The sequence below is a fragment of the Anopheles arabiensis genome, chromosome 2 (genome assembly GCF_016920715.1).
Source record: "Anopheles arabiensis isolate DONGOLA chromosome 2, AaraD3, whole genome shotgun sequence".
Taxonomy (NCBI): domain Eukaryota; kingdom Metazoa; phylum Arthropoda; class Insecta; order Diptera; family Culicidae; genus Anopheles; species Anopheles arabiensis.
In genome coordinates this window covers 90,401,846-90,422,196 of record NC_053517.1, presented here as the reverse complement: position 1 = coordinate 90,422,196, position 20,351 = coordinate 90,401,846, and the positions used below count along the sequence as shown (strand labels likewise).

Below are 20,351 nucleotides of genomic sequence, written 5' to 3'. Positions count from 1 at the left end.
AAATAGTTTAAATTTACATTAAAATGGTTAAATATTTCTTCTAATTCATATCTAGACGGAACTTCATTTGTTAGTAATATTTGAAATGGATACGTCAATAAGATATAAAATAACTATAAAAACAGCTTAAATACGACCACATAGTTAAAGCTCTCTGGGTGGATACACTCAAACAACTCCGAACTGAAACCAAATGGAAGCTGCTCCATCGCTGGACGTCGATGCCAATCGGTTTGTCCCCGATATCGTTAATCCGCATCCGTTCGCACGCGGATCCCATTCGGCGCTGTATCCGATCTGGCACCTACACCGACACCCGCCCTGAGTTAGTGTGTGACCAGCGGGCTAAGCCGCTATTCTGTTGCTTTTTTCTTCTTGCTCTTCTTTCTCCTCTGCTCCAAACTGACCCGGACTGGACTGGACTGGAACCGAGCGAAAGCAGCGATACGGATGAGGATGGGACGAGAGATCCGTTCCCCTATTGTAGTGCCCCACTGACCTGTTTGGCTGTTCGCTTGGCGGTCGGGCAATTGAGTGATGAGATTAACTTCCCCGTCGCGTTTGCGTCCCAAACCCGCAACCGAACCGATCACAATCCATCCGATTCGATCCCCGAATGGATCCCCGGGTGAGGTCAACAGTGAGGTTCCGGAAGGATGCGAACGTCTAACTTTGGCCCAAACGCTTCCTTCCGACCGTTCGGGGTTTTAGCAAAGGACGCTTCCAAAGTGGCTTTCGTTATCCTCCCGTTTCGGGCGATGCTTTCCGATTTTCCGTCGAGCGCTTCTGCCCCCGAGGCCATTGTAGGATTTGTATCAATCTGTATCCATTCCACCTTGCAAGGGTGGTTGTTCAAAGTGGGACGCCGGTCCTGGGGATCTGGAGGTGACAAATCTCGAAACCGAAACTCTGATACGACACTCCCAGTCCCTCTTCCCGGTGTCTGCGGCGTTTGTCAGGGATGTCAGGCAAGTCCGCTTCGAGTTGACAGATTTCCGCCACCGTGAATATATACACCGAAATGGATTAGTCCGTTTCAGTTGGTTTATTTTGCGAAATCTAATCGGTACGCTTCTCGGGGCGTACCAAAAGCACCATTGTTTGCCTTTGACCCGATCTCTCGCACCCACAGACACACTCGCACACTCGTAACCCTACTGTAAGACTCCACTACCCCGTGATGGCACGGCTTCAACGCTGCAAACGAGGATTTGTGTCCACCGTCACCGAAAACTGCTCCATCCCCCGTCTCTGTGCCCAAGGTTCCCAATCGATACGAGCTACTGATGGAAAAAGGATTTTGTTCGCACAAATCCGCATCCCTCTAAGGCTTCGAGGTTTTGTGCCCCTCGCGCCATCCATCCGCACAAGCACACACACACACTTATTCGTCCTGCCCTTTTTCTTCCCTTCCGTTTTGTGCAACATTTTGGACAGAAGAAAACAAAAACCTCCCGACACACGTACAAGATGGTCCTAGGTCTAAGGTGGTACATACACATCACGGGGCTCAAGACGAGTGCGCCAAGACATTCGATTCCATTCGGTGCGGTGCGGGGGACAGCTTCGGTGGTGCTGAGCGGTGTTTGTTTTGTCCGGCGAACCGGAGACGATTATGTAGCATTATGTTGGTCCACCTAAAACGGTTCACACCGTCAGCCGAGATGACCGGCAAGTAGACAGACAGGAACAACACAAACAGAAGAAGAGGAGACAAACATTCGGCGGAACTTACACCGTCCACCAGCATCCAGCACCAGCTCGAAAGTGACAAATTCAACTCCTTCGCAACCGGAGGTTTCCGGCTTCCGGTAAGGATTAAGAAGGGTAAGACGGTATCTTTAGCAGATTCGGGGGTTTTTGCAGGCGAGATAGGCGAGCTTGCGCCCCAAGATGGAGGATTGTTTTAAGTTGAAGCAAGAACACCTGTGCCCGCTTAAGCATACATTCCGATAAATCCTGAAAGGAATGTAAACCACCCAGGGCAATCGCAACGCTCACCAGATAAGTCAACCCTTTTTGGGGGCGACCTATAAGACGTTACGAAAACTGTTTCCAGAAGGAAGGATATATTGAAATCCTCTGCAAGATTCTTAACGCAACCGTTACGGCTTGGTGGGGATCAATCTGAAATGTTTATTAAAATGGTAGTTTGAATTGAATTTCTGTTGCGCTCGAAGAAACGAACTACACATTAATCATCTTAATTTAAATAAAAATATCCATGCGAATAAAAAAGGACTATCCCACTCTCAGGTCGTACAATCTAAATCCTCCGGCTGGACATTGTACTTAGCTCAAGCAAGACCTGTTAGAGCCGAGGTTGACGATATCTCGGTCCCAGAGACATACGTTTGTGTCGTTCTCATCCCTGTTCCCGGTTGTGCAAGATCTTCCGTTTGTTGGAGTTGACCGACGAAAGACACCACCGCACAGACAATGGTACACCAGAACCGTACTAGGGTACACACTCACCCATACATACGATTAAGCTAACACATGTCGACAATCAGCAAGAATCAGAATCCCAGTTTGTTGTGGCCTGGGATTTAAGCTTTGTTCGCCGTCCGTACCGCCATCGACCTGGCCCTAACTTTCGACTTTTGCCCAACGGTGATTTTCCCAAGGACACTGCTCCAATCCACAGTGAAGTTACGATCCTCTTGTGAGGGGTATAACGCATCACACCACCGCACAACGGAGATGGGAGAGAGAACACCACACCGCTCTGCACTGAGCCTGCAAGGTGGGCTGAGTTATCGAGGTCAGCACACGGGGGTTAGAGCTAATAGTTTTAAATTTTTGTGTGCGACGACCACCCTCTGCTTGCATCAGTGGGAAGAGAAAGATGACCAAGACCAGAGCATGGTCATCGGATTCAAAAGACACACCGGAGCTCAAACGGAGAGAGAGTAGGATGCGCAACCCTCTGGAAACCGTCCCCACATGGCTAAAGAGGTATTATCGAGTTAACATAGAGGATTACACTTCATATTTCATATCATTTAGAAGCAAGAGTACGGTGCTGAAAAGGCCGAACTGACCGGCACAAGAGCTTCGGGGAGGGGAGGTTGACCCGTCCTACGTACAGGTTCCGCCGACGGAAGCCTCTTGGCAAAGTTCTCACACTGGAAACTAGCGGGAGGAGCTGAAGGAAAATATGGGTGTCTGAAACCGAGATAGCGCCCGCCAGAAGGTAAGGGTCCACTCGGCGAGGGAGCTGGTGGTCAGTATCAGTGCTTACACATTCGTAAATACTTTAATCTCTCACAAAAAGGGGTTAATTAAAATATTCTCTCACACACCCACATCCGCACCAATGACTTGGTTCCACGCAGTTTAGGGATGATGAATTTTTACCTTCCCCATGTGGCGATTCATGAGGACGTTTTGAGTGTGTCTGTATGTGAAGAACGGAAAACGGAAACATTTAATAATGCAATGACCTTTTCCATTTGCTATCGCTTTGTGGGTTTTCCTTGGCGGCCTGTGCCGATGTACCCTTGCACCGTGCAAGGTGCACAGAACCATTTCCTTGGACCACTTTAAGAAACGCCTTTGCACATCTTGCACCTCGAGACTGGAACAATAGCTCCGGGAGATTCGATGTATTGTAACTGTGCATTTTCCACTCACTAACTTTCAAACCCTTTCTTTGATGGCGTGTGAAAGAGGGAGATATTCGGTACTCAAAGGCACTGGTTGGTGTGTTACTTAAAGCTTCTCCTAATTCCGCCACACGAGCAGGACGGAAGCGCAATGCGGAGTGCAATGGAAACTGCGCCACAAGTCAAGCGAAACTGAAGGGTTTTACGATTTTCCTTCCACTTTTCCCCCCTAATATACCCCCTTTTTTGTGTGTGCAGTTTCTCCCACAAAAATGCAAACTTCTGTGCTGCCGAGCCCGTTGCCCGTTGTACATAATGCTGTTACAATTATTTTCCGAAAAGCGTGTTATGCAAATTAAAACGCTTCTGTGCTCTCTGTGTTCGCTTTCGGAAAACTGCATACAAAGCGCGCAGGGCGGGTTGAGGTTGTGTGCAATCCTGATGCTTCTTAACTAGGGACTTAGCACACAAGCGCTTCTTACTCACTTGTACAGAGACGCACACACACACACACTCACTCACCCACACGTACAGCTTCGCTTCTCGATTCGATGGGAATAAATTTGCCCAAACCCCGTGCAAGACACCGGTGGGGGCAAGGATTTTTGGGGCAAAGTAGCGAAAAACTTCCTATTTAATCATAATAACACTTGCCACCCCTCACTCGCATTGCCGGCACCACTTCCGAACCCGTTGATTACCCATCATCATCGCCACAACGCCACCATCATCGTTTGAAGCGTTTGCACTCGATGCACTGGTGAGAGCGTGTCTTGCCGTATCCGTCTTTTTAGCACCATGTCAGATCTGCTCATCGTCAGCGGGCATCGCTTAAGCGCCCGAACAACGGGGACCGCTTCTCACTTCCGTCGGGAGGAAAACTCGAGGTCTGTGTGTGTGTGTGTGCGCGCTAAAAACTATCAAATCCGCTTCAGAAAGGTTTTGCACTCTGCTCGTGTCGAGTTTTGCCACGCCGAAGATGAGTTAACACCTTCATGCAGCAGCGTCTTAGCAACCCGGCAGCATGTCCTGAAGGTCTGTTGTTTTGAAGGAAAAATCAAAAAAGAAACTCTCGTGCATAGCAGCAAACGATCGGCTGCAACGTTTTTTTTAAGGAAAAGCGTGTCTGAGAGTCCTTTGAATGTTAAGACGTAGGATAATTTTGGTGGACTTTTTGGGCATCTTAAGGAGAGATGTAATGCATTTACAAGATCTTGTATACTATAAGAGTGAATGCTTTTGTTACACAATTAAGAGAAAGGGTAACATATGTCTTAGGAAAATAAAAAGACGTTTGGTCTAGAACATTTTGTTTCTTCTTCCCATAACAATTGCTTGTGGAAACTTATCATGATAATACTCACAAAACAAATATATTCAATTAATTTCAATCTATGCAGTGAAAATAATTCGATGTGTATTTGTATTAGCTTAATCGTTTGTTTTCATATCTTAATTCATTTTGTAAAGTTTATCATGCTTCTTTTTTTAGCTTCTCTTTGGTTACATTCCTGCATTTTATTTCATTTTTTCGTTTCGTCGTTTCGTCACGCTTTCTGGGCTCGTTCACGTTTCAACTAATATATTGTCGCAGTTAATAGAGTCACATTTTCTTATTATTAGCATTGAACAGTAGTTTTTATAAACCTCTTTCATAAACCATTTTTTAATTATTATATGGAAGTTTGATATATTAAACGGCAAGTATTTAATACTAAACATGAACTCATTATGTGTAATGTTTATAGTCATCAAACTTTAAGCTCATCTGTGCAGCTGCAAACATTGTGCTTTTTCTTCTACTTTTCAATTTGAACCCATCACACGGGGTGGATGCAGACGCGAACACAACACTCTTCACACAAACTCCTCCCACCCCATGGTGCCGAGGTTCAACGCACGGATAGACGGATATCCTTTTAACAAAAGCCAAAGTAGGTGGTTTAGTTTTCATCCACCTTGCCGGTGGATACGGTGTCTCGGGTGAGACGTTGCAAAGTACCCCAACCCTCCATACCGAGCGCTCTCGTCCTGTGCCGCCAGGGTGCCACAACACGTATGTGTTACCTTGCCGCGCGGGACCAAAGGAGACGACGCTAATCCGAATACCCAAAGACTCGAACCCTCTTAAGTTGGATGAGTGGAAATCTTTCATCCTTTATTTATAATACATTGTCTGCGGGTGTATGTGTGTCTAGGATCGAGGATTTTCTTCGGCTTACGTGGCGGGGAGATCCGGGGTACACGTACACGGATTCTGCTTTCGCACAAACAACCCAGCGCTGTCTTGCTTCACCTTTTTCCCAATGTTCCCTCTTTTACTCTCTTTATCCCTTTCTTGTTTCGCGTTTTTTTTTTGTTCATCGCACGCACGCAAAACAGCCGCGATCATGCACTGTGCGGTTTTGGGCAGGACAATGACGGGGGGGGGGGTAGGATGAATCTTGAGCGCCAATCCCTTAACCGGTCCCTCGCCTTCCGCACTGTGTCCCTGTGCGCCCGTAACAACAGAATCACTCAACGGGCCTAGTCCTAGACAAAACCTGGTCACACAAGAAAAAGGGGCAAAGGTGAGCTGGGATGAATATCGGATTTTTAAGAGTGTTTTTTTCCCGGCCACCATTTTTCCACCGTGCAGCCGGAGAGGTCACCGTGTGTTTTCCCGCATTAAACGGAAAGGCTTAGTCCGTTTTTCCATCTTATCCTTGTCCCGGGCAAGCGGTAAGGAATGATTTGCCTTGTTGGGAAATGGGGGAAAAGGCTGCCATTGGGTTAAAGAATGAAATAATCTCTCTCGAAGGATTATGGCCTGCGTTTGGAAGGTACACACCTGTTATTTGGAGACCTTTGCCAGAGTGGAGGCGCTTTTGGTTTTTGGAGAGAGGTTTGAGGTTGAATTGAGAAGTTTATCCTAAATTTCGGGAAACGTCAAAGCGGAAAACAAATTGTAGAGACGACTTTTTGAATGAATATTCTTTTTTATTTAAATTACTCTCTAGAAATGAGCTTTTTTCCGCAGGAAGTTCTGATATTTTTAGAAAGCAAATTTTAAAAATCCTTATCAGCTAAATCGTGTTTATGATTTTATGCTTACGTTTACAAATTTATGTCGTGACTGTCTCTTCGAAAAGTAAATTGAGTGTTTTTCCCCCTATTCCTAAAAGCTCTCCGATTTTCTGCACCATCAGCTTCGATTTCGTCGCATCCTGTCGACGCTGGCTTTAAAAAATGATTCCCATCACACTGCGGCACTGCAACACATTTCTCTTTGCCCCATGCATTTAGGAAATTTCACTCGCACCCCATAAAATTGCCCTCCTGCTCCATCAGATAGTGCGATCGGCAGAGGAGGGGTGTGAGCAAAGTCCACCCATTTCATACCTGTCGGCGCCACGGTTGTCAAACACGCGCGAAAGTGGATTGACTGCCGTTCGACTTGTTTGACACCGATGACGCTAAAAGGCGTCATCTTACCCGGCAAAGGGGATTTTCCGGCCTGCCAATTTTTAACACCATCCACTAGTACCTTTTCCACCCACCGAGGGCGAAGGATCTTATCGCTCGCCGGAAGGATAAGAACGATTCTTTGGCTCTGTGTGTCTCAATCAAACGCCGAACGGGAAGCCACCAGAGGGAATCAAATTTAATGAAGAGATAATTTTTGCTCCCCCACTCCTCGACCGTTCTTACGTCTCAAAATCCTTGCCCCGGGTTGGTTGGTATGTTGTATTGGCAAAATTTCTGTTAAAGTGATTTGCCCCCGCTTCGACAGACTTGCCGTGCAGAGCGGGAACGGTCGTGATGAAACGGTTTTAAAATGTTGACTTTATGATTTTTGAAATGGAATTAGCGAGCACCATGGTGCTCCCGTTCGGAAAACTGCTCTCGGTGGAAAACGGTTGATGGAATTTTCCCAATGAGGGATTAAAATTTCGCCCCCCTTCCTGCGTGGCAAAAATCCACCCAAACACTTTTCGATTGACGTTTCGGCCATCTTTGAGATTGAAGCCGCTTCACCGCCCAAACAGCGTGAAGAAGGATGATTTCAACGGGAAGGCGAAAGATTATTGAAAGATTTTATCGACACGTCGCTGAGTGACATTCGTTGCTGCGGTGCGGCTCGCCCGGAAATGGAAAGTTGCAAGTGAAAGTCTAATGGTTTTTTTTTCTTGGTTCTCTTCTTTCAGCTAAATCCTTACCGCTCCATTGCGTGGTTGAGTCCGTCAGTTCACTGCAGGCGACGCTCAACTTTGACACCCGCAGCCCCTGGAAGCGGCGGCCAAACATCGAAACCGACAGCTACGTCATCATACCGGCCGCGACGCCATTTTGTGATATCGTTACGACCGCGCTCCAGCGGCTCGGCTACTCCACAGAGATCTCCAATGCAGCCCGAGGTAAGTGTGGTGCCGAATTAAGTGGCAAGCAAATCGTTATCCGCACTTTGAGAGCATTCAAGATCTTGAGCGCTTTATTTCACAAACAGATAGGAAGAAGTTGCTTTAGGAGGCTGTTAAATTGTGTATTTTATGTTTAAAAATTTGATTTACTGATTGAACTTTCTTTCTAATAGAAGGTCTTCAATTCTTTGTTTTTAAAGATATTATCTTTTCATCTTACAACAAATCTTTATTTCCATCCTCTTGCAGGTTCCATCTCGATCAAAAACTGGAAGTCCCTGTCGCTCGATGCCATCTCGGACAATCCGCTCGTGTCGGTCAGCGACATACTCGGCGAGCTGACCTCGGTCGTGACGCTGAAGATAACGATCCTGCGCAACAAACCGTCCCAGCTGGCCGAAATCAAGGATAAACTGTTGAAGCTGCTGATTCTCCAGTCGCACGCACTGCTCCGATCGACCGGCTGTCCACTGGATGAGGTAAGCGGTTTTAACCATCCTTCCCCCGTATCATAAAGTTCCCTAGCGGAAGAAAATGATTCCCAAAACCACAGCAAACGATGGCCACCCACGGTTGGCATTCCTTGAGGGTAAATTCCTTGAGCAAATATTTATTCTACAACAGCTGAATGCCATCTCAGAAAGAAGTGGTTCACTTTCACTTGCCATTGTAGAGGGCTGCAGGGCTGAATAACATTTGACATGGTTTTTATCCCCTTTCCCTTCCACTGGTTGCGAAGAACAGCGCTCAGTTGAGCTCACCGTAAAGCATGGGGAATTTTAAACGTAAAGGTTAATTCTAATTAAATTATTCCTTTTTTGAAACACTCGCTCTTTCCATCGCAGGCGCTTAGACGTTAAGAAGTAGTCGAAATACGATTTCTATTTGCTATAAGGTGTCCCAGGATTGATGCTGCCACCTTCGGGCGGTAGTTGAAAGATGTTACACAGTGGCTAAAGTCACACAAATGCTTTTAACTGCCGCTCACTGTGGTATTCGTATTTTCATTCCATCTGCATAGTAGCTAATGAATTTTGATTAAAATTGATGCGAATGTAGCTCACGTCGTTTCTGCCATCAGGATTATTCAAGTGCGCTATACAGAGTACATCATTAATCCGATGCTGTTTAGATAAAGCAGTTTGGTTTCGGGGGGAAAGCATTAATTGCTACTTTAAGACAGCTTTGCTTAACCAAACTCCAAATCACTAGCATAGTGTTTTTTGCATTAACTAGAATAACAATACTGACTCAGTTTTCTGCTACGAATGACAGATTTTCATGCAAATCATCGGTACTGTCCAGTTGATAAGACTGTGTGAAAGGCTTTCAATATTTGGAATAAAATTGATCTATTTTGACATTGCTACAAAATAATGATCATTATATTTCATAATAAAAAGATTTTGTCCGTAAGCAATCCATATAATTTGATGAATTATATTTTTTCTACTAAGTCGGTTGTTTACTGGTTTAATTAATATTTTTAAAGAGTATTTAAGCTCATAAATCCTAAGCAGTCAAATTTGTTATGTTTATTGCATACTTATAGGCGTATTGTTTTGCATCTTTTGTAGCCTAATTGTTAAGAGTTGTAGTCAAGCTTTTATAGAATTTGTTTTAAGGATTTAAAAATAATTCAAAATCTGATAATGAATCGTCCAAAGATATTAAATTTTCAATCTTTTATAACGTGAAACGTAATAAAGGCTTATCACGAGAAAATTGTCTATCCATTTTTTCCCGACAATGACCAGATTTGCCGATGTTATCTCGTTTATCATGCCATTAATTAACTCCCCAAGTCGACGCCCTATCAGTGGGCAGATAAAACATACATTTCGTAGCATTCTACCATCAGCCGTCCAGCTGCAAGCCTATCAGACCTGCTGTCCAAAAACATTATCTGCCCAACATACAACAACAACGACCTCAAGGGGGTACGTAACCTCTTCCACCCATCCTCGCACGATTGTTCGCTCAGCAATCTCTACACATCAAAACATCGCGATTGAAGTACCTGTCATAAAAAAAAACCCGGTGCGTTGTGCTTGAGGAAATCAATCAGAGGGCACGATTGGCCCGGTTACTGCTACCGGCACTCACACACCGTGATTTGTTGCTCTGATTTTTACGTGCACACACACACACGCGCGCGCGGGATTTTATGTTTTATTGGGGTAATTGAAATCAATCATAAGCCACCGAACGAAAAGGGGAGGGCCCCTTTACTAACCTCACGTAAGGGAAGAATACCCTCACAGCGATCGATTTTATGATGCTACTACTGCCATGCGAACCAGTCTTCTCGGCTGTGCTGTTTGTCGAAGGTGCTTCACTTTTTTATGGTGCCTAACGAGTGTCTTAATCATAAGTTTTCCGGATTTTCCAATGCGGCACAACCGGATGCAGAGTTCCTGATTGGCAGCAGGCACCACACCGCTTGTTCGGCTGAGTCGTCTGCCTGGCGAGCGCCAAGAGACGATTTATCCACATCCGTCTTAAAACAGCTCGAAGCGAGAGTAGCCGAAGACTGAGGCGAACGATAAGTCTTGATCCGATTTGATACTGACGACCGATTTCAAACACACATACACACTCACTCAAGCAACTGGAGGTCGCACGGGTTCAAGATATGTTTCACAGAATTAAGATTGAATTCCGAACGATTATAAGTTTGCACGTAATCTCTTACTGAGGGGTGGGTGAAATTAAAATTAATATCGTTTCTTAATGATAATGGTTACTCAAGCACACACACACACACACATACACACACTTTCATATGTACACCATGCTTAACATTTGCATACCGATACCCCGGCTTAAAAGACGTAGGGCGGTGTGCTTCGTTCTTCCCCCCCAGAAAAGGTCGAAAGCAACGCTCTGCACTGCCGTGTTCGAGAAGCACACTTACAAGCATGAGAACATGCCCCACCGTCGTGAGCTTGAAAATAGCGGATTTGCAGAAAATGGCGCAAATACGTATTATAGAGCTGAAGCAGGAGTGGGCAGGGTAGGAAAGGCAAGCAAAAGGACGAAGGATCTCGTCTCGGCGGGTTTTCTATCAGACAAACAAATAAGAAGTATTAAGTATAAGAATTTATCCCAATCGCTACACATGGGATGAGGCCGCCGTCCAAGTGTGCCTTGAAGATGTACAGTGATGGACATAGTTGTGGCGCTATGTTGAATTCAATGACATGAGCTATTTAAGAAGTTGGAATTATTTTGAAATAATTAAATATTTAATTCAAAAAACTTTTGCTTTCCTAATTTCTTAAGTAAACATATTTATAGAATTGTTGGAAATTGAAGGTCTCAAATCTCCATAACAACCCTGCGTAACGTTCGTACCGTACTGTATTGCCGACATTCTCAAGCGGAGAGGCTTTTAACAGCGGATCAGGCCCACATGCCTCCACAGTTGCTTCTCCTCCTCCTCCATAGCTTCAACACCCAACACGATATCCCAACAGATAAACACATCTTCAGCGCCATGGACAAAAGCAGCAGCAACCGTTCTTGATATCCAGCTCGCCCGGGTGTTTGTTCGTCCGCGCACGTGTGTGTGTATGTGTTGTAGGTGAATCCTTGCGTGTTGTGTTCAGAAATTTCTTAAGCGCAAACCGGAATTGGCAAGCGATCCTTAATACCGACCTGCTTGCCCTCGTTTCGTCGCTAAACAGCCCCTGGTCCTTCTCCGCCGGATCTTCTGGATGGCTTATAATACATCAGACACTTGAAATCTTCCTGCCACCGGTTAAGCCTTTCCAGCTTGCCAGTGCCGTTCGCGCCAACTTCGCCCAGCCCGAAGCAAGTATGGGGCGAGGGGAGGGGAGGGGGGGGGGCTGAGGAGCAAATTCAGATCCCGAATCCACCAGGATCACCGCCCGAGCAAGCGTTGTGTGGGCATGTGCACGGCGAACGTCTTTAAGATATCGCAAACGATGGCGATGATGGTGTCGAGGGGGTTGCGGAACAGAGTCCCATTCGAACCGGCATTGTGGCAATGGGCAGGGGAAGGGGGAGGGGGAGTGAAAGCTTTTCATGAAAAACAAATCTATTTATTATGAGCGACCCGGCGAGTGGCTGACGGGAAGAATGAACGAGAAGGTGAATAGATTTAGGATTTAACTCTTCCAATAGGTGCTTGAACTTTTCAAACATTGTACGGCGAAACTCGAGTATCTTTGGGCGAAACTTTAGACTCGCAATACAGAAATAGAGGTATGATTATCTTATTAAAATAAGAAATGCCCATATTGAGCCATAATCACTTAGGAAACGTTCCACTTTTTGAGCAGACTCATATCTTACCCAAGACATTCAAAAGCATCCTCACGAGTGCGTCTGTTGGAAATGCTTCGTGCTTTGAGGTTAAGGCTTTCTTGGAAAGGTATACAAACTAACAAGACGATAGCGCAAGAAACTCACACAAAGGTTTGATACGAAACAACCGAGCTTTGAGGTAACGCATTCTACGCTAGATTCCATATTGACCTACCCCAGTGCATTCGGTTGCAATGCTGGCCCGTTTGAAGCGATCACGGCCAGAGCCATTGAGAGCCGTAATTGTCGGCATGATAAGATAATTTTAAAATCAGTCCTTCTCCCCACTCACTCAGCTCTCACCGCTTTCCTTCGCTAGTGTTACGATTTAGCAAAAGTACGACCCTTTTTACGCGGGGTTGAAGAGTACTCGTTTGTACCGATTAGGTACTCGAGCGTTGTGTTGACACAGTAATGCGGATATGGAATCGCTGCGTGTCGGTACCGCTCGATGCCGCCGATGTTTATGGCTCAAGATCAGCGTAAATATTATCCAACGCTTACAATCGGCACACCAGGCGGTGCGTTACGGTTGAAAAAGGTGGAAATAGAAGGCGCAAAGTCATACAAACAGCTATTTTTACACCTTACACCTACGCCATACGTGCCACTAGTGAAGCCGCTGAACACACCTGAACACCCCAACTACACCAACCGGGTCGGCTAATCCTAGCAAGTGGCACAGATTAGCACACGCCACCTAATCCCTTGTCCCGCAAAACTAATCTACTGTGAACTCACACTCACTCTCTCTCTCTCTCCCTTCGTTTGCTTTGCAGATAACGCTATCGCAAATATGCCGCAGCCCGCTGCAGAACACGTTCCCGTTCACGCCCGAGATCACGGACGAGACGCGGCGCAACTTCGACCAGTGGTGGAGCAACCAGCTGGCGCCGCAGCCGAACCCGATCGCCCACAAGATACTGCCGTTCGCGAACCCGCAGCCGAGCGATCATCTCGACTTCTCCGCCCACGGCTTTCCGAGCCTGCACGGGGTGAAGCGGGACGCGGCCGGCTCGCTGCTGGCCGGAGACGGCGGGGCAGCGGCAGCAGCAGCGGCAGCGGCCGCCGCCGCCGCCGTCGCCCACCACACCAACCAGCACCACAACCTGGTGGTGCATCCGGCCCTCCAGACCGTCCACTCGCAGTACCCGAACCAGAAGACGCGCATGCGCACCAGCTTCGATCCGGAGATGGAGCTGCCGAAGCTGCAGCGCTGGTTCCAGGAGAACCCGCACCCCTCCCGCCAGCAGATCCAGTCGTACGTGGTGCAGCTGAACTCGCTCGAGTCGCGCCGCGGCCGCAAGCCGCTCGACGTCAACAACGTGGTGTACTGGTTTAAGAATGCGCGGGCGGCCCAGAAGCGGGCCGAGATGCGCCAGGGCATGACGAACGGGTTCGGCACGCCGGGCATGATGCTGTCCCAGGCGGACTACATGAAAAGCTCGCCCAGCGCACCGTCCGAGGACATTGACAACTTGTCGCAGGACGAGATGGACGACGAGCTGGACCGGGCGATGTCGCCGCAGCTGCCGCTGTCGCTGACGATCCACGAGCGCAACCATCCGCTAACGCCGTCCGACACCCATCCGACACCGATCAAGCAGGAGCAGCACGTGGGATCGGCAAGTCCGCCGCCGTCACCTTCGCCCAATCACGAGCACAGCGCGGGCAACTCGAACGCAGCAGCTGGAGGTGCGGGTGGCAGCAGTAGCAGTAACGGTAACAGCGGAGTAGGTCTCAACGCGAGTGGTATCAGTCTCAACAACAACAACAACAACAACAACAGCAGTACGAACAACAACAACAACAACAATGGGAACAACGAATCGTCCGTCAACGATTCGACGCTGAACGATGAGCCGAAATCGAACTACTCGAACGAGCGCAGCAACTCGCCGCAGCGCTCGTCCCGTTCGCCCGCCTCCGAGGATCTCGACATGGACGAGCCGGACGTGAGCAACATGGACGACTATCGGTCGCCCTCGCCCGACTCCAAGCGCCAGCTGCCCTTCCCGATGAACAACCCGATGCTGTCCCACTCGATCATGTACATGTCGCACTACATCCCGGCGATGCAGGGCGCGGCCGGGATGCATCTGAAGAGCGAGTTCGCCCCGGGCGGGCACGGTCCGCTCGGGCAGGGCGGCCTCAACCTGTCCTTCAACAGTGACGAGCGGCGGAAGCGCAATCGTACGTTCATCGATCCGGTTACCGAGGTGCCGAAGCTGGAGCAGTGGTTCTCGATGAACACGCACCCATCGCACAACCTGATCCTGAAGTACACCGAGGATCTGAACCGAATGCCTTACCGGTAAGTTTCAACTACCACTGAACTGCTGAACCAGTCAAGGCATGATCATTTGATTTACTATCTGCATTCTCATTGATCTTTTTTCCTATTCCTTTTCCTCTTCTCTACCCCACAGCCAAAAGTTCCCCCGGCTGGAGAGCAAAAACGTGCAGTTCTGGTTCAAGAACCGGCGGGCCAAGTGCAAGCGGCTCAAGATGTCGCTGTACGATCCGGCCCAGCTAGCGAACCTGGGCGAGCAGGCGCATCTGGCCGCGCTGCACGATGCGCCACACCTGTCCGGGCTGCACGAAGCGTCGCAGATGCATCCGTTCCATCACGGCGACCGGGATTAAGTTGTGAGATTAAGGAAGAGATCGTACACGAACCAAAGACGGAGCAAGATGTTTTGTTTGTTTGTTTTGGTGTAGGGAGTAGGTGGAAAAGTCAAAAGCCATTCCAGCGCTGCAGTGAAGCAACTGGTTGTACAGCAGCAAATAAGCAAAATGCAGTTCGTTTCCTAATCGTTAGACGTAAATAGCAACCCTTGTCGCTCGGACCGTGTCCGGGGTGGGTTTTGTAAAGTAGTACAAGCCATGCCAGTAGGTGTTAGATTTAATAATCAACGAATCAAAACGAATGCTAGAATGAATGGGATCACATTCCACTTCTATTTAATATGATTTCCCCCTTTCTTTTTACGGTTTCAACTTTTTCAGTTCCTTCGGGCAGTACGGAAGCGCCGGCCCATGCTCCAAATGCGAACACGCCTCACAAGCGTTTGAAATGTTTCGCTGAAATATTTCAAACCAATGCACGCTGAGTTCACTGCGGGATTATTTCATTATGGGCTCATATTTCTAAGTCAAACCGTGGGTTTCTTGGGACATACCCAAAAGCCTCCCGAAATACCACTCCAACCACTATCGCGGGGTAAAAAGGTAATCGCGCAATATTTAACACAATAATGAATTCCCACTTCATGAAAAATTCACATCCCACCACACGTGTACGGCCACAGCGTTAAGCTCTTTTTCGCCATCATCAGAATCTTCCGCCGCATTCAGTACGTGCGTTCGGTGCTGCGCTGAGCCTACCTGCTTGATCATTTTTATTCGCCCATGGTGGGACAATTCCAACCCAACATTCATAATGCCAGCGGGGTGGGGTTTTGTAATCGGGTTTGTAAGAGCAGGCAAAAATTACCACCGTCCGTCCGATACTGCCCCCGATCGCCTTTCATCATACCGATCACCCGGGGTGAAGCTTTTTCTTTCCTGCTCCTGCTGCTGCTGGGAATTTTGTAATATTTTATGCTTCCAGCAGCTCCTTCCCTGTGTGCGTGTGAGAGCCCCTTTGTTGTGGTCGTTCCAGTGGTGCATTTATGATCGGGTGTCCGAACAATTTGTGCGCTATTATCACGAGCTGGGTGCCGAATCGGGTGGGTCGACGTGGCATGGCAAGGAAGGGGCTGTGTATTACGCTCCTAATTATATAATTAAACCCAAAAACGGAATTGGCACATAACGCACGGTGCGCACACATTTTTGTACCGCGTGTAGCGAAAAGTGCAGCCCAAATGAAAGCGGGCAGCCCCACCATCCTAGACGCCCGCGCGCTCGCTCGTTTGACAATTTCATGAAAGAGCCCACCCAACAAAACAGGGGAACAGGGGTGATACTTTCTGCTGCTGATTGATTTAATGATGGAAAGCAACACCAATCGACACACACGGTGGTGGTGGTGGTGGTGGGGAAATTATCTCATCGAAAACCTCCTCCGAATGGAGGCGCATGGTTGCGCTTGCACGAGCGGAGAGATTTTCCAGTTCAACAACAAAGCAACCGGGGTGCGGTTGATGCCGCTTTGGTTTTGTTGGCCGAACCGATTCCCCGAACCGTTTTTGCAAGGGAGAGAAGGCGGCTTACAACATTCAACTCGTTGTTCGGCCGTTTCCCCCACGGTGGACTATGCGTTATGGGGCGTAAGTTGTGTACAATCCTTTCCATTTTTTTTTATTATTTTCATTATTTTAACACACCACCACACCCACCATCATAGGCTGCTTCACGCGAAAAAGCAACGCGCAGCGTCTCCACTCGACACGAGGCTTTCAAAGCTCACCCAAAGGCATCGCCACCCCCGTTTCCATCCCGTGGCATTATATTTATGATTATTTATTAATTAATAGGCGGAAAATAAACTCCCATTTTCGAACACGCCCCCCTCTCCACCTCTTTTCCCTAGCACGTGGAGCTACCACTTTGCCCGCAGGATATTGTGGCAGCTCTGGGTTCTATCAATCAGTGCGGATAATTTTGCGGTGCATTTCATTTTGATGATGCGGCCTACCGGCCCACCCCAGCCGCTGGCAGAGTAAAATGGGGTATAAACGTTTTTCCCCATCCCGGGGTGGCTTATTATTTTCGGCTGGAAGCACCAATCAATCAGCATTCGGGTATGAGAAGCGCTCGCTCGCACACACACACACAGATGCGCTTAAAAACCGCGCGCTTATTACATTACAGCGGGTTATAATAATTTTAGCGATCACGAGCTCGTACGAGCCACCTGTTGTAGGGCTCGATGGGCCAACCACGACTTTTTTTTTTATTGTGTCTATTTACTGGTTAGGAAAAGGGCATTGAACACTAAATGATTTCATTCCATGGTGGTGAACTAGGTGGATGTTTGTTTTTGCTAAAAATTGTGTTACCAAATTGCAGCGACAGAGCATTCAGGATAACTAAACAAAACAGCAAAAAAAAAGATCTCCCATACATTTTCAAACGCTCAAATCTAGCTAACAAGCATGGTTTTATGTTTCTTTCATACCCTCCCTTTGCTTGTGGTTCCTCCCCTTTACCGCAACGCTTTGACGCGGTCACGCGGTGGCTCCCTTGGGTTTTGGGAGCAAATCCTCATCACATCAAAATAGGCTTACGCGGTTATTTCCTACCGGCATCACGCGGTGGTATCACGCTAATTGGAAAATTTGCTAATGTGAGAGTAACGGCTCCCCGCGAAGGGGGGTTGTCCAAATGGGGTGATAATGCAGCTTGCCAGGGCCATCCAGCCAATTGCGAGATCATGGCACACACGTGGATCAAATGAGCCCGCCGTCAGCGAACCAGTTGCAATTCATATGATTTGTGATCTTTTAATGCGTGATTGCGTGTGAGTGGGAAAAGGACACTTAATGGTGGCCATACACACGTGCTGCCATGGAGCCCGGCGCACGTCCAGTACAGTGAAATGGTTCTTTGTTATTTATAATCCGTCTAAATGTAGCTCCCCAATTTAAGACTTTCCCAAAAGTAGTTGAACTCTATTTATTTCTTAGCTCATTGTGTAGTAAGTGCTCTTCGTTTGCTGATTGCCAGTATGTTTAGAGAAAGAAAACCTTTGGGAGCAACGAACGTATGTAAAACGCACGGTATTAAATACCTTTCACGTTAATTAATTCTTAAATTGTTTCCTACTTCCCCCTTTTTTTTTTTTGTTCGCACCCTACTCTTCGTTGAAATGTCTTTTAGCAAAAGTGTTTTATTTTTCTTTATCTGTAGTTTGTGATTTATTTTATTCATTGTTTACCCCTTCTCTTCACACCGGTGTATAGTAGGCGGTACGAACGGACGAAAATCAAATAATAGGCAACACTCTCGCCCGCCAAGCTGCGTGACGGCGGGGAGGTGAGAGCGATAAATGTTTAGGTTAAGGGTACAACTGATACACGAAAAACAACATGCTAGTGATGATAGTGATGATCAAACACATTACTGTAAATAGTACACTTAGTGGTAGGAAGGAAGTAAACGCTGTTAAAGCATAAGCAAACAAGCAAGTAAAGAAAGACAAAACGAATAGGCTCAATTCAGATACGAAGCAACGTAGTTGTTAAGATTTAGCGCAAGTTTAATAAAATAAAAAAGTATCACCAGAGACACCACCACCAGCACACACACACTGTAAAATTGGGAATCGTTTTTTCTCACCTTCTCACCACACACACACATAAGCACGTAAATTTTACACAGCAAAATGCACACACACACACAAATACACCTTACACTAAGGACACAAAATTCACTACTTAGCTTGTAGGGAGAGAAGTTAAAACATAAATACACAAGCCCCTAAAACATGCAAAAACATTGTTCCACTGCTGCCAGTGCCAGTATCTCACAGTAACTTTACTATCAAAAACCATTCGTAAGCATAATAAGAGCCACGTGGGGCCACTCGGGGCCCGTGTAGAACGATACTAATACAATCGATAGCAACTCGATTATCGCATCTCGTAAGCAGATCAAAACACAGAGCGGAGCAAAAGCACATTTTAAGCATATATTCTAATAAAATAAAACCCAAAACCCCCCAAAACAATTCCACTAAACGTTTAGAAAGCATTAAGATGACGATGAATGAGGCCATAGACGAGAAGGAGTGGATGCTTTGCAAACTGGGTAAGGCGATCGCTTGAAGACAGTTCAGAGCCAGGAAGCAGAAGAAAAAGAAAACATAATTTAAACAAACTCATTCCAACGCGTTGTAAAGAATCGAACCGAATAGAACAAGACATAAAATACGTAAAACCTTTACTTCAAACAAACAGCTGTATGAATGCAAGAAATATAAAAACCATACATGAATTACATCAAAACAAATCGAAATAATCTCTTATAAAATGATGACAACTTCATGAAGATATGTTTTTTTTTTTTGGTTGTGTACATCTTTTCCTTACCTGAAACATTAACAACATCTCCATTACCCCGTATCTATCCCCTGTTGCCTTTTCATTGTACGAGTGAAAAAAAAACGCCCCACGAGAACAACAGTCTAGCGATTGTTATTTGGAAAAGATTATAAATTTCTGCACTGATTGCAACCGCTTGAATGTGAGGATAATTTTCATTGTTCAGCTTTTTCTGACAGTCCCTGCCTAATAAGGGAGGTAGGGGGAAAAAAGGTCACCGGATTTTAACCCTCAGTGTGTATGAGTGTGAGTGTGTGCGTTTTTTTTTATTTGGTCTTCCTCAGGCTGAGTAACTAAGAATAGAGGGGCCTCTCTAATCTATTTTCTATTCCATCTTTGCTCTCTCCGGTGAGCGCTCGTCGTAGACTTTTTCCGTTACCTTGACGCTCCGTATCCCCTCGACAGTGCGTGTATGCTGTTGCTACGGTAACGCGTACATGCAAAATACACCCCGAAAAAGGATCACCCTCATACTGAAATGATCCGCCGAGAAAACGATGGAAAGTATGCATCACAACAGTTTAAGGCCGGTTTAACATTCCACCGAGTACAGAAATTGGATTGACTTGTTTAGTAAGTGGGGTAAAAGATGTAGGAAAAAAACGCATCTCTCCTCTCCCCGCTCCCAAAGGTACACACGGCTTTCTAGCACACGTTCAATTGCGCCCCATGGAAGGGAATTTTGAACAATGATAATAAAAACATTCACACCGCAGTTAATTACAATTACACGTAATTCTTCCTTCGGACGTGATTCAACCATAAGCCCAGGGAAAGAAGATATAAGATTGTATTCTTAGTCTGTGTGTGTGTGAGTATAAAAAGGATTCATCTTGTATGTGAATACCAGGGGGGGCGTCTCTAGAAAATCTTACCGATTTTCCACCACCAACTCCGTCCACCGAAGGGTAGGTGTAAAAATAACGGAACAATAAATCTTAAAACTTTCCATACATCCACCG

General features: G+C 46.7%; 1 protein-coding gene across 1 annotated transcript in view; it reads left to right on the top strand.

Moving 5' to 3' along the window:
* Positions 1-19,291, top strand: part of LOC120894563 — a 95,231-nt gene extending 75,940 nt beyond the window's left edge. The window contains exons 3-6 of the mRNA XM_040297223.1: positions 7,796-8,005; positions 8,258-8,487; positions 13,120-14,654; positions 14,770-19,291. Of these exons, the coding sequence (XP_040153157.1) occupies positions 7,796-8,005; positions 8,258-8,487; positions 13,120-14,654; positions 14,770-14,986 (2,192 nt within the window). The 3' untranslated portion in view covers positions 14,987-19,291. The remainder of the gene's footprint in view (positions 1-7,795; positions 8,006-8,257; positions 8,488-13,119; positions 14,655-14,769) is intronic.
* The last annotated feature ends 1,060 nt before the right edge of the window (positions 19,292-20,351 follow it).